Consider the following 14,843-nt stretch of genomic DNA (forward strand, 5'->3'; position numbering starts at 1 on the left):
AAGAACAAAAGTTACCCGGCATTAAATATGATAGGTGGCAGAAGGTATATGAAGAAAAGGTCTTCGCTGAAAACAAGAATATGAGAGCTTCTACCACCGCTAAGCATCAAAATGAGTATGCCGGTGCATATTCCCTGAGACCAATCCACATGGAAGTTGAGTCATAATTACTGTATGCAATACTTCATTGGCAAACAAGCTGTTAAAAGAAAAAAGAGAAATATTCTGGTACTCATTTTATCCCGTAAATGGAACTGATAGTTTGATACACATTTCTTTATTATTAAATTAGCACAGAATTATAACCCAAATAGGATGAACATCTTATCCAACGAAGAGAGTGTGTATGTCCGTACAACGTGGAAATAGGCGCGGGTATGAATCAGGCAACTCATTCGAAAAGTGAGGTTACTTACTATGACAAGGGCAGTGATGGACTCATTCATCCAGCGATTTTCCTCAAGAAGATGTCCAATGACAATACAAGCACACAGAAGTGCCACAAATATGTTCATGGACACAACGGAGCCATGATCTGAAGTCGATAATGCTTGCAATTTCGCAAACAGAGAACTTATATGATCAATAGCCATTTTCTCAAATTCTCTAGAAATAAATAATCACAGAACCAATTAGATTATTGCTTAGGAACCAAATTCAACGCCACATTTACAAGCCAAATTTATGCCTCGGAATCGGAGCTGCGATGCTCATCATATTCAAAAACCGTTGGATCTTATCAATAAGGCTAAGAGAGTTTCTGCAATTAGAGCATGAAACATGCATATAAGATTTTGACAGAATAATGAACACGAAAAAACATGTAGAAAATAATGCAATGCAATGCAATATAATTAGAATCTTTGAATCACGATTTAGTGTTTCATAATCATCAAATAATCACCGAAACGCAGAGACTTGAACGGAGGAAACTCACCAATGCGATTCCAGCAAGCATATGCTAACGTAGCAGTGTTAGAATCACTTGAAGGTTTCTTTAATTTCCTCTCTTTTTTATTTCCTTTTTTATTTTTTCGGTCAATTTTTCAATGATTCCTTACAGAAAGCAAGCTCATCACAACTAGCTAATAAAAATGAGAGAGAATGCAATTGGAAAGGTTGTTGTAAGTTGTAACAGAAAAACGAAATGAGAAATGGAAAGATAGAAGAATCAGTTAAGAAAATGAGGAGAAAGCGATAATAATAATTGTTCGAATTTGATGACATTAGAAGAGAAAATCACGCAAGCGACGAAAGCTCTGAGAAAAATGGAAGACAAACGTTGAATTCAGAATAAAACAAGCGTGAGCACACAAACCAGAATAGTAATGAGTTTTGCTACCCTACAACCGCGATCACGTTAAGCTCAATCATGAATACGATACTCGCCGTTCATCATTGGTTTCGTGAGTTATGAGGCGGGGAGATTTCCTCCTTATATATGTTAAATTAATTATTTGGTGTTTGAGAAGACCAACATAATTAAAACCTTAAAATAAATGGAATTAAATGGGTATAGGTAGCGACGTAGCTGCCAATGATAATGTGATTCTCATGCAATAAACAGAGTAGTTACATTGGTAGACTTCCCATTGACCAAAAAGTCCTCCGGTCGAAGAAAAAATGTTCCGTAAAAAACACTATTGGGCTCCGAGAACCCAAAGTGAGTCCAAAAAGCCCAATCCAACTCCTTCAGTCTGTCTGTGACACATTCAATACTTTTTCTCCCTAGACTTGGACACTCGCTCAACTAGTCGGAAGAATCTTAAGAGGATGGGTGCGCCGAAGAAGAGCGGCGGCGGAGGCGGAGGCAGGGTTTCCGTCACAGAGGATTCCGACGAACTGGTTCGTGTTCCGTTGCAGGCCATCCTCTTAGCTGATAGCTTCAACACCAAGTTCAGACCTATCACACTCGAATGCCCGAAGGTCCTCTTGCCTCTTGTCAATGTTCCGATGATCAATTACACCTTGACCTGGCTCGAATCCGCCGGCGTCGAAGACGTTTTCGTTTTCTGCTGCGCCCATTCCAAGCAAGTCATCGACTATTTGGACAAATCCGGTTGGCTCTCTCAGCCTAATTTCTCCGTAACCACCATTGAATCGCACAATTCCGTCAGCGCCGGTGACGCCCTCCGCCTAATCTACGAGCGTAACGTGGTATCTATTACGTTTTTGCCCTTCCTTGCTATCCATTTGTTATTGTTCTTGTAGTGACCAGTGACACTTTTTCTTGGATACTTTGTAAGATTCATGGAGACTTTATCCTCATCAGTGGTGATACTGTGAGCAACATGTCGCTTACTCAGGCACTTGCAGAGCACAAAGAAAGGAAGAAGAAGGATAGTAATGCCGTCATGACAATGGTTATCAAACGCTCAAAAACTAACCCCGCTATTCATCAGTCTCGGCTTGGTACCGATGAGCTTTTCATGGCCATTAATCCGGATACCAAGCAGCTTTTGTATTATGAGGAGAGGACTGACCTTTCCAAAGGGATTATGCATCTTGACAAGTCATTTCTTGCTGATAACCCTTCCCTCACCTTGCACCATGACAAGCAGGTGAATTACATACTTTCTGAAGGAATTGGATTACTGGTGATTATGCTTATCGAAGTGTGTGAAACGAATTTTCGCTACCGGATTAGCTGTAGTTAAGGAGTCTCTCAATTAATTCATTAATTAATTATCTACTGTGGTTACTGATGTTTGATTTATTATTACCTTGTTTGGTTATATTTCTCAGTGATATATTTTCTGCAGGATTGTTACATTGACATCTGCTCGCCTGAAGTCCTTAGCCTGTTTACGGACAATTTTGATTACCAACATCTGCGGCGTCATTTTGTGAAGGGGTTGCTTGTTGATGATGTAATTTCTCTGCTGTGTGCTAAATTGAGTCGTGCTATTATTTATGAAGTTTTTCTTTAAGTCCTTAGTGGAAAGATAAAAGCTTTTCCCCATGAATTTCTTTCTTATTGTAAGAGAACAACCAAATTCCATCACTTATCTTCCCTCAAAGTTGATATGTTTGATGGACACATAGTCTCTTGTTTTTTGCATTCTATAACGGATGCAATCCTTGCTTCAAAATTAACTGTGTATTGCTTTCAGATAATGGGGTACAAAATTTTCGTGCATGAAATCCACTCAAACTATGCTTCACGGATTGATAATTTCCGGAGCTATGACACTGTTAGCAGGGATATAATTCATAGATGGACATATCCAATGGTGCCAGATGTTATGAATTATGGCAACACAGCTACTAAACTTGAACGACAGGGAATGTATCGTGCTTCAGGTATGAATCAAAGTTTCTGTGTTTGCTGGTGAAGAATTTCATGCATACCTGATAATATTGCTGTTGCACTCTATTTAATATTTATTTTGATGAATTCATTTCTCCGTTTTCAGAAATATCACAATCACAATCCGCTGTTATTGGTCCCTTCACTGTTCTAGGATTTGGCACCAAAATTGGGAATAACACTATAATTTCGGATTCCGTTATTGGAAAAGGATGTAAAATTGGATCAAACGTTCAGATTAAAGGTTGCTACATATGGGACCATGTCACCATAGAAGATGGCTGTAAACTTAACCATGCTATTGTTTGTAATGAGGTGACTTTGAAGTCAGGAGCTGTTCTGGAACCTGGTGTTATTTTGTCATTCAAGGTTTGTATGGTTGTAGTATCTGTACCATTTCTTCAGTTGCCTGAATTCTGTCTTTCATGTTTGTCATATGTTTGTGCATGTTTCAACACTGGTTGTGCTCAAACACAATAGTATGTGATTTGTCTGTCACTCATTTCAAGATTGAAAGATTAGGACTTTATTTTTTATCTTTTATTTATTATGTATACAGATCTGAACCGATCAGAAATTTTATGCTTCCAGGTTGTAGTTGGGCCAGAGTTTGTTGTCCCTCCTTATTCATATGTATCACTATTACAACAGCCTGTTGAGGAAGACAGTGATGAGGAGCTTGAATATGCTGACAGTACTAGCGGTATTGCTTAATTTTTCATAAAACACTTTTATTTGACATGTTTTATCATGGGTCCTACTGTCACTGTTTGGCAGTCAATCTGATTACGATTATGATGTCTGCCTTAATACTGTCATTACTTCAGTAACAACTCTGAAAACAATTGTTTGTACCTAAGATATTGATGTTTTCAAACTAGTGCTGATTGATTGTTAAAAGCGTATTGTTACACTTGGTTCGAGAAGCTAATATTCCAGAATAATTTGATTGAATAATAAACTAACTATTCTTATTATTATAAAATGCTTTCATAAATTAAATGCGCATCTTAAACCTTTCAATTGCCAATTTTCTGAAAGCTTTAATAAGTTAAATGCACATTTTAAACCTTTCAATTGCCAATTTCTGGTACAGTCATCACAAGCAAAGTGGATAAGTCGGATGAAGAGGATGCATCTGAAGTACCAGAGGCACGTATTAGCTCTGTTTCAGAGGTTGGTTTCAGAAGGCTTCGCAATTTATGACTCATACATTATTTGCTGTTGTGCCAGATGCAATAATGCTTGATAGAATAACTCAATGTGGCTGAATTGCATGCTAGTATAGCTCTCTGCTGGATTACTTAATACACATGAAATAATGTGAATAAAAAACCACTTAAGTATGAGTAATATCAAATCTATATGTTATGCTCCAAGCTGGTCATATATAAATTGTACTGAGGACCATCTATCTGGTGAAAATTTCTATATATTATCTTATCTCTCACAAAATGAAAGTCAATGAAAATGTCAGGCTGCCACATTATTCTAAATTATTTCTATCTTGCCTAGTTCACACAATTTGAGTTCCTTGTTCAAATGTTCCATAAGTTTGCATGTGGGAAGAAATGAAGCAACTTTTGCTGTATATCTGGCAGAAACAAAGTATACATTTTGTTTCATACACTTCCAACATATTAGATTTCCACATAAAATTGTTATTATTATTATTATTATTATTATTATTATTATTTTGCAAGTCTTTTTAGATACCAAGATTGTTTGATATAATGTTTTATAGGACATGGAATTTATTGTCTCATTACACGTTCTTTTTATTGATCAGCTAGGTATGGGTGGGGTTGGTTACATTTGGCAAAAATGTGAAGGAAGCCAGGAAGAAGAGTGGAGGCATTCAGTGGCACCTATTCCTGCAGATAAAATTTCTGAGGCAATGAAAACCATGGAAGATGATCTGGAGTTAACTCATGATGGCAGTATTCTCCCACCTTCTGGAGAGCTGATACCTGATTCTAATGACTCAGATGAAGATAATGAAGACTCCAGGGATGATTTCTTTGAGAGAGAGGTACAAACTTGAAACTTCTTCAGATGCATGTTGTAGATTCAGATTTTAAAGTTTTCCATTTACTTTATTAATTGCAGGTTGAAGCGACATTCCTCAGGGCTGTGAATGAAAACATACAAGAAGACCACTTGATCTTAGAAGTTAACTCTTTGAAGTATGCATATAATTGTGGTTATGTATATTGTTCAAAGTTGAATGTAGATTGTAGGAGACCTATGCTTTGGAGTTATTTTTGCATGTTTCTTTTGCTTTCATTGTATGACTTTTTTGTTTCCTTCTTCCTAGTCTCTTGTTCATAAGTAACTTCCCCCTGCTTTCCTCTTTTACAGCCTCTTGATAATTTAACCTGTCGGTCTCTCAAATTTAAGTATTCGTTTTGTTGTATTTTTCTTGGCCGAAGTTGATCATTAGCTGATATGCATGAGAACTTTGAAATGAAGTGGGTTGACATCTTTTTGGTATTGCAATGAGTTTTTATGTTTTAAAGCTTGTGGGAGGAATCAAAGGATAGGACTAAGTACTAGCGTGCATTTTGCTTGACCATACAACTGTAAACTGCTCTTATTTTAAATATTATATATGTCAAATAATTGGCACTCTATTTTTGTCTATAGGACATGATATCTTCATGGAATATATTTAGACGTTTTACCAATTGGATCTTTATGATTTTTATTTATTTTATTTTTTGACCACTAATGTTTGCAATATATGCATTAATTGTTTTATGGGCATCAACTTATACAAACACTGCCTTTCTCTGTGGCAGGTTGTCATGCAATAAGCTGACTGCTGATTGTGCGGGAGCTGTGTTTTATGCTATGATGAAGTATGCGGTAGACACTCCCCATAGTTCACTTGGTGAGCCTTCCTTCCTTCTTTCTACATCTACCTGATTCTTTTAGACTTTTACTTTTTTTTTTTTTTTGCAAGTTGTTGCTTTCCTGTTAGGTCAAAATATTTCCAGTGTTTAGTTTAAGGATGTAAACTTGCTTGGAAAACTTGTTATCTTGCCCTGCTTAGAGATACCAGATACAAAATCTGCAGAATGATGGGATATAATGAATTAACTGGATTCTTCAGTTTGAATAGCGAATCAAATGTAAGGCAGGGCAATTGAAAGACTTAGGAGAACTAAGAAAATACTAGGTGGAATACTTAAGAAAAGATATTCTTTTTATTGAATCCCCACCACCCAAGCCCAACAGTATTGGTTGATCCAGAGTTGACTCCTCCTAGTGGGATAATGCTAGATGGTGCATGTCTGGCTTGACTAATTTTACTTTTAGGACTCTGTTTTGTATTATTCTCAAAGGCTGCTTAATGTTTACTTGTTTGATTTATGAATTTCCCCAGATGGCTTGATGCAGAATGTTAACGATGTTCTATCAAAATGGAAAAAGGCTCTTACATCCTATCTGACAGACATAGATGAGCAGGTGCCTATCTCATTACTTTCACATCTGTGTAGTGATTCATGCTCATTTGTTGTGATTAATGGATATGCATTGCGTTATGCTTTTGTCAGCTTCAATAAGAATGCAGCCATTTAGCACATGCTGCCAAATTTGATTCCCAGTTCTTCATGTTCTGCCCTCTATTAATTTGTTTTTATTATTTAACTCCAGATTGAGATCATACTGAAATTTGAAGAAATTTGTTTAGAATCTGCTAGGGAGTTTGCTCCATTATTCACTAAGGTATGCTGCTCTTTCATGAGTTAGCCTTATTGATGTGCTTTCATCTGTCAGTATACTCATCATAAATATGCATTGAACTATATTACATAGTTATGCACTGTACATTCTGTCTAAAGCCTTGAGTTAACAATGTTATGAAATGGATTCATATTTTTCACACTAGATTTGTTATCTCTTCGGACCCTACTATATTCTTATGAAATGGATTCATAAAATGTTTTCAGATTTTGCTCCACTTGTATAAGGAGGATATTATTGAAGAAGATGCTATTTTAAGTTGGGAAGATGAGAAGAGAGATGCAGATGAGGCAGATAAAGTATTTGTTAACAAGGCTCAAGAATTTATCCAAGTGAGTTTAAAACTAGGTCACGAATCATGATACCTGTTTATCTTTTTACCATCCTGATGAGATGCATCAATATCTTATGTGCAGTGGCTAAAAGTGGCTGAAGAAGAAGATGAATAGAAAGTATAGGAAGGATTTCGTGTGGCTAAAGATGCTCCGTATATGATAATGCCAGGTTTTTATTTTGTGACATGTTTTCGGCGCATATGATCTTGAGGATTTTAATCTAATGAAGTTCAAATGCTTCAGAAGAATGTAACTCCTCAAGTCTCAAGTGTGTTGGATTCTGTGATTACTAATGTCAATTTTGTCCACACATGTTAATGAAATTCTCAAATTGGAATTTTGAGACCTTGTTCTTAAAGAAAAAGAAGGGGGATGGTAGCCTGATCACTGTTGGACTAGGATTTTGAAAGACACGAGTTATCTATAGTATTGTTATTAGTAAGGCTATTTGGTATTGAAATCTTTGTTAAAATGATATAATCAAGATTGAAATGTAAAATAGTAATTGCAAAACGCAAATAAATTGTTCTGCATATTTTCCTTCTCTAGTCATCTTACGACAAATACAATAGATTCGTGTAGTTTATTATGTACTTTAATTTTCGTGTTGAATGTAGATAATTCAATTTTGGGTATTTGACCTGAATGTTAATACGGATTTTATTTCGAAGTCTAGTTCAAGTTTGGGTGTGTTTAAGCTCAATGATAGTATATGAGCTTTCAGTTTTGGAATTTTTATTTCTTTTTTTTTTTTTTTTTACTTTTGGTTTCCAATTTTGGGTGTTTTAGCTGAATGTTAATGAGGGAGGTTTCAGGGTTTCCTTTTTACTACTACAACAACAACAAAGCCTTGTCCCACTAGGTGGGGTCGACTACATGAACTAAATGATGCCATTGTGATGTTCGTGCTCCTCTTTGGCCGCCCAACACTCCGTACTATAAAGCATAGCCGATCTTATAGCGGTGCGATAGAATTTACCTTTAAATTTTAAAGGCATTTTTTTGTCGCATATAAAACCAAATGCACTCCGCCATTTTGACCAACCTGCTTGGATCCTATGATTTACATACTGTTTAATCTCTCCATTATCCTGTATGATGCACCCAAGATACTTAAAACTTTTAACTTTTCGTATGATGTTTTCTCCAATCTTCACTTCTATATTAGGGTTTTCCCTTCTCAAACTGAACTTGTATTCCATATATTCCGTCTTGCTACGACTTATGCGCAGACCATACACTTCTAGAGCTTCTCTCCATAAGTTCAACTTCTTATTTAGGTCTTCCCTTGACTCTCTTATAAGGATGATATCATTGGCAAAAAGCATGCACCATGGCACAGGTTCTTGGATGTGCTCTGTGAGTACTTCCAAGACTAGTGTGGAAAGGTATAGACTTAAGGATAATCTCTGGTGTAATCTTATACAATTAGGAAATTTTTCTGTCACACCACCTTGAGTCTTTACACTAGTTGTGACCCCATCATACATGTCTTTAATTGCACGAATATATGCGATCCTTACTCTCTTCTTTTCTAAAATCTTCTATAAGACCTCCCTTGACATCCTATCATATGCTTTTTTCAAATCAATAAACACCATATGTAGATCCCTTTTATTACTACGATATCTCTTCATCATCCTTCTTAATAAGTATATCGCTTCAGTGGTAGATCTGTCTGACATAAATCCAAATTGATTCTCTGTTACTTGTGTCTCTTTTCTCAACCTCCGTTCTATCACCCGTTCCCATAGCTTCATGGTATGACTCATGAGTTTGATCCCTCTATAGTTTTCGCAACTTTGTATATCCCCCTTATTCTTGTAGATAGGTATCAAGGTATTCTTTTTCCACTCATCAGGCATCTTCTTTGACCTTAAAATCTCATTAAAAAGCTTGGTTAACCAGTTGATGCCTTTTCCTCCAAGGCCCTTCCAAACCTCAATCGGGATATTATCAGGTCCTACTGTCCTGCCATTTTTCATCTGCTTTAGAGCCTTTTTTACGTCGAAGTCTTGAATCATTCGATAGTAGTCAAAGTTTTGATCTTTTTCCCTTGTGCATAACCGACCAAGGCTCAGAAGAGTCTTCTGTCCCTCATTAAATAGCTCGTAGAAGTAGCTCTTCCACCTTTCATTAATCCTCTCCTCTTGAGCCAGCACCTCTTTATCCTTATCATTTATGCACTTAACCTGATTCAAATCTCTCGTTCTTCTTTCACGGCTCTTTGCGATTCTATATATACATTTTTCTCCTTCTTTCGTGCCCAAAGACTGGTAGAGACCCTCAGATGCTCTTGTTCATGCTTCACTTACAGCCACTTTTGTCTCTTAGCCGCTTTATATTTTTCCCAGTTATCTGCGTTGCGGCATAAAGACCACTCTTTAAAGCACTCCCTTTTTATCTTTATCATTTTTGTACACTCGCATTCCACCACCAGGACTCCTTGTCTCTTGATCCTATTCCTTTAGATTCACCAAAGCTTTCTTTTGCTGTTCTTCTAATAACTTCTGCCATCTCCCTCCACATCTCTTCCACGCTTCCATTCCTATACCACTTTGCCTCTTCTCCTACCCGTCTTACGAAGCTTCTTTATTCCTCACCTTTCATCCGCCACCACCTCGTCCTTGAGTTCTTCATATGATGTCTTTTCCTCAACTTTTACTCAACGCGAAAATCCATGACGAGCACCCTATGTTGTGTTGTTAAACTCTTAGAGCTTGTCATGCCACTTTTATAGGTTATAAGATGTCCGTCTCTCTTTTTAAAACATGTATTTGCGATGAGAAGATCAAATGTTGAGGAAAAGTCCAAAATAGTTTTACCTTCGGCATTGATCACCCCGAAACCATAGCCTCCGTGAATACTCCCATATCCAGTCACTTCTCTCCCAACATGGCCATTTAAATCTCCTCCTAAGAAAATCTTATCTCCCGAAGGTATGTCTTGAACGAAACTCTCTAGATCCTCCCAAAACCTTATCTTGTGTTGTTCGTCCGAACCCACTTGCGGTGCATAGGCGCTAATCACATGGAAATCACCTCCCTCCACCACAAGTTTGATAGAGATGATCCGATCTCCCACCCTCTTGACATCCACTACGTCATTCTTCCACTGCTTATCCACAATAATTCCAACCCCATTCCTATTCCTCATATTTCCTGTATACCAAAGTTTGAAACCAGAAGTATCCAACTCCCTAGCCTTCGCACCAACCCATTGTGTTTCTTGTAAGCACATAATGTTAATCTTCCTCCTTGTCATGGTGTTCCACCACCTCCATGGACTTTCCTATTAGAGTGCCTATGTTCCATGTCCCAAATCTTAACATTCTATCGCTTTGACCTTTACCTTTTACTTTGTGAACTAGCTTATTTACCCTCGTCCGTTCACGAAAACGCGAGAACCCTTGCTCATTTAACACTACATGCGGGCACGATGCAGCGGCTCTTGCTCATTTGACACCGTACTCGAGCCATACAGCGTGTTGCTTCTAGGCAACGCCTAGCTTTAGCGCAATAATGTCTTTGATTCATGTCATGGGGATTCGACTATATTTTTATGTTGGTTGTCGAAGACTTAACACAACCTTCCTCCTTTATCCGGGCTTAGGATCGGCTATGTACCACAAGTGTAACATAGACGGAGTTGGATTTTCTTTTTAATTAAAAAAAAAAAGAGGTTTCTTTTTGGTTGCCAATTTTGGGTGTATTTGAGTCAATGTTCTGAAAATCGGTTCGAACCGGTCGAACCGTGAACCGAACGGAAAGACGAATTGGTCAATCATCAAAACCGCAAAATCCAAAAACCGAAATTGAACTGGCGAACCGGTCGGTCGAATCGAACCGTGACCCGGCCGGTTTTTTGGATGGCAACAAAACGCTGCCGTTTTTTCCCTCTGAATCCCTAAATGTCCAAAATCCTGAGATCCCTAATTGCCTTCCCTTTTCTGCTTCAGTGCTTGTGCTTCTCAGTTCTCATTCATCGAGCAGGCTTCACTGAGCTGCTTCCAACGCCTCACTCAGTCACTGTCACACCGTCACACGGGTCGAGCCACCGTCGTCGAGCCACCGCAAAGCCGTCGAGAACTGAGAAGTGAGAACGCCTCACTCTCACACGGGTCGAGCCACCGCCGTCGAGCCATCGCAGCAGCCGTCGCGAACTGAGAAGGTGCCTTCGTTGTCTCCCACCGCCTCACCCTCACTCTCCCTATTGCATGTTCTGTTGAAGCCTTGAAGGTGCCTTCGCTGTCTTCCACTCTCCCTGTTTTATTTTTCTTTGAACTGTGTATTGTGAAACTGTGAACTGATTCAAGACTCAACTGATTGGAGGGAGCTAAACTGTACTGTGATTATTGATTAGTGATTACTGAAACTGAACTGTGATTCAACATGATGAACACCGAAACTGTGAACATTGAAATTTGTCTCCCTGTTTTATTTTTCTTTGAACTGTGTAGTGTGAAACTGTGAATTGATTCTGATCTTGCTAAAATGAACTGTGATTACTGATTAGTGATTACTGAAACTGAACTGTGATTCAACATGATGAACACCGAAACTGTGAACTTTGGTTAATAATTGTTGTTTACTGATTAGTGATTAACTGATTACTGAAACTGAACTGATTTTGGTTTGTTTACTAAACTGGATTTTGTTGTTTGTTGGATAATTGTGAATAATTTTAAATAATTTTGGATGTTGTTTGTTGTGCACTTGAGAGTTGAGATTATTGGGTTGGATTGTTGGTAATTGTTGTAGTAGTACATTTTATGTTGCACCACTTGCTTTTTCTGGTCCAAGTAGTGTAAATGAAGGTGATGATATCAATGACGCAAATCTGCAGCAAGTTATGGAGGATTTTGATGATTGATGACAAACTTGGATCATTTTGATGCTGCTATGTTATGTTTGATTGGTTGTTTTGTTTTTTGACTTTTGAATTTGTATTTGAATGAGATTATAACATTCTGGTTTATGCAGTACTGAATGTTAATAAGGGAGGTTTCAGTTTTTATTTATTTTTTGGTTGCCAAATTTGGGTTTGCTTATGTTGAATGTTAATATGTGAGTTTATTTCGAAACCTAGCCCAATTTGGTTTTGTCTTGTGTTTTCTGTTTTTGTCTGGCATTTTGGGTGTGTTTTCTCTGAATGTATTAAGGGAGCATTCAGTTTTGGAACCAGTTTTTGTATATGATTTTGTTTTTATTTTTTAAAATTTCTTGGTTGCCAATTTTAGATGTGTTTGAGCTGAATGTTATTCTGAAGACTAGTTATGGGTCAAAAAAATGACTAGAAAAACGAATATCTCTTCGTAGAAGAATTTTAGTTCAACAACAGCAATAATAATGCTAATAATTATCTTGAAATTTAATTTGAATACGCTCTGTGCATATATCTAATTATATAATTCAGTAAAAGTATACTTAACCCTGTTATTAATTGTAATTTGTTATTTTATATTCACAATGAATCTCAATTAAATACAACATTAATTATCTTCTTATAATTAAATATATATCTTTTTATACGTCAGTAAAATCATGGTTTTCTTTTCTGGTTCGAAATCTTAGCAGCCCCTTTTTATGGCATAATGCAAGCAGCTTTACTGCACACTGAACCCATGAGGCAGGCAATTCTACACTTCTATGTAAAATCAACCTTAACATATATGTTTGCATAATAAACATTAATTAAATACTTAAACTACTCTCTTCAGGAGGATAGAAATGACACATTGCAAGTATGCGGAAAGTGGCATTTTATGATTGGCATTCCCTTCCCTAATATATATATACCAATCCAACAAACAAAAGAGCAAGCAAACGAAGCCATTTTCAGTTGGTGATGATGCTTGTTTTATTTCACTCTTTGGTTTGGAACAACCATTTTATATGGTTCATCAGAAGTGAGGGGGTCCTGGAGGTCCACCAAACATTGGTCCACAACAACTCTCCAAGAGACAGCAGCAGCACAGTAAGTATAAGCTGCCATCAAATACATACAACAATTTTAATTAAAGAGTTCACATTCTGAATCACATAGATAGATAGATACTGACCAAGAGGATAGAAGGCTACATATACAATTGCAGAAACCGCCGCCAGCAGGAGGCCCTCCCGGTGGTCCCCAAGGTGGTGGCATATTTCCTCTCCTTTTCTTTCCGTTCTTTACTTTCTCAATTCCTTTGTTGAATATAATGTCGTTACTTAGCTTGTAGTGTGAATGTATAACAGAGAGTATTATAAGAGGCAGAGAGAAGATTGGGTGATTAAGTTTCTTGCAGGAGTGACTAGTGACTGAAAGATGGCGTTGTTTCTATACTCTTATCAACACCAACTACCATTCGCTACCCCTCATCAGCTATATATTAATCAACTACCATTATTCTTTCTTCCCTTCAAACTAGACAACTCGACAACCGTTAGTTTAAATCCACAAATAATCTTCCTAAGATCACTGCAAAGACACTCAACAACAATACATAGAATTATAAATGATATGCATATAATTCAATTCAGTTTAGAACATTAGTATAATTTTGAGTTGAATTTTTTATATGTCTGAATTACCCTAATAATATACTAAGAACAAAAACAAAATTATCAATAATGTATATTTACTCTCTAGTTATTGAATGTGTAATTATTTTGGGCTACATACAGTGTAAAAGAAAGTATAGAATAGGCTTAGAAATAAAATTTTCATGAAGTATGTAAAAAGTCTAGAACACAAAGAGAAATGGTGAAACCCAAAAAAAGAAAAGAGAGAAAAGGTTCTCCGCCAAAAGAGTAGAGAGAAAAGGTTTACATTCATTTAGGTCTATTATCATAGTAGATATCCATCATACAAGTAAACTCAATTCTATCCAATGCGCATGTCACTCATTTATTATTTTCAGCGTGTTATAATATCGGTGAAATTCACCTGATTATTTATAATAATTTTTATTTTATATTAAAGAGTGTACATAAAATATTTGTTATGATGTGATAAATTTAATTTGTTACGGACAATAGAGTTGTTCAATTTATAAAAAAACTTATGTAGAAAATTAAAACTTTATAATTATATGATTTAAGATAGTATGAATTTGAATTTAGGTTGTATGGTAACCTGATATTTTGTTGAATAGTTTAGAAGATTAGTTTTGATTATCTGGGATAATTTTTTTAAGTTTAAGTTTATGATAAAGGATGTAATGAATAATTATTTGGATTTAGGACCTTGTTTTTATGATTGCGAGTTTAAAATTTTGGTTGTTTAGTTCATAGTGTATGAGTTATTGTGTAAGGTTTAAAGTGATAGCATTTATTGTTTTGATGAAGATGTAAGATTTAGAGTTCTTGAGTTTAGGATGATGATTTAGAGATTATAATTGTCTAAAATCCCTAAAATACTCTTTCTTCTTTTTTTTTCCAAACCAAACCCTAAACCTCTCCTAGCAC

At 36.5% G+C, this 14,843-nt stretch overlaps 2 protein-coding genes and 1 long non-coding RNA gene across 3 annotated transcripts in view; 1 reads left to right on the plus strand and 2 right to left on the minus strand.

Annotated features, from left to right (window-relative positions):
- The window catches only part of LOC107645855 (sodium/hydrogen exchanger 1), a 6,249-nt gene extending 4,871 nt beyond the window's left edge, over window positions 1-1,378 (minus strand). The window contains exons 1-3 of the mRNA XM_016349981.2: window positions 938-1,378; window positions 417-760; window positions 16-134 (exon numbers count right to left, since the gene is read on the minus strand). Coding sequence (XP_016205467.1) covers window positions 16-134; window positions 417-593 — 296 coding nt within the window. The 5' untranslated portion in view covers window positions 594-760; window positions 938-1,378. The remainder of the gene's footprint in view (window positions 1-15; window positions 135-416; window positions 761-937) is intronic.
- LOC107645854 (translation initiation factor eIF-2B subunit epsilon) lies at window positions 1,718-7,943 on the plus strand. The gene is made up of 14 exons (XM_016349980.2): window positions 1,718-2,157; window positions 2,247-2,561; window positions 2,763-2,870; window positions 3,114-3,303; window positions 3,417-3,679; window positions 3,902-4,013; window positions 4,407-4,486; window positions 5,100-5,342; window positions 5,420-5,496; window positions 6,112-6,203; window positions 6,699-6,781; window positions 6,971-7,042; window positions 7,267-7,392; window positions 7,477-7,943. The coding sequence occupies exons 1-14, from the start codon at window positions 1,774-1,776 to the stop codon at window positions 7,507-7,509; spliced, it is 2,178 nt and encodes a 725-aa protein (XP_016205466.1). The 5' UTR covers window positions 1,718-1,773; the 3' UTR covers window positions 7,510-7,943.
- Window positions 13,000-13,761, minus strand: LOC107648001. Its single transcript, XR_001621692.2, has 2 exons — window positions 13,457-13,761; window positions 13,000-13,382 (listed from the first exon to the last, which is right to left on the minus strand). It is a non-coding gene; the product is annotated as an uncharacterized LOC107648001 (long non-coding RNA).

The sequence above is a fragment of the Arachis ipaensis genome, chromosome B06, assembly GCF_000816755.2.
Source record: "Arachis ipaensis cultivar K30076 chromosome B06, Araip1.1, whole genome shotgun sequence".
Classification (NCBI taxonomy): Eukaryota; Viridiplantae; Streptophyta; class Magnoliopsida; order Fabales; family Fabaceae; genus Arachis; species Arachis ipaensis.

What these genes read in the sequence shown, in the direction of transcription:
- LOC107645854 (XM_016349980.2), top strand. Translation starts at nt 1,774, where the DNA reads ATGGGTGCGCCGAAGAAGAGCGGCGGCGGAGGCGGAGGCAGGGTTTCC. An exon ending in CCTTGCACCATGACAAGCAG is followed by an intron (nt 2,562 to 2,762) that starts GTGAATTACATA and finishes TATTTTCTGCAG; the next exon opens with GATTGTTACATTGACATCTG. An exon ending in AGGCTCAAGAATTTATCCAA is followed by an intron (nt 7,393 to 7,476) that starts GTGAGTTTAAAA and finishes TCTTATGTGCAG; the next exon opens with TGGCTAAAAGTGGCTGAAGA.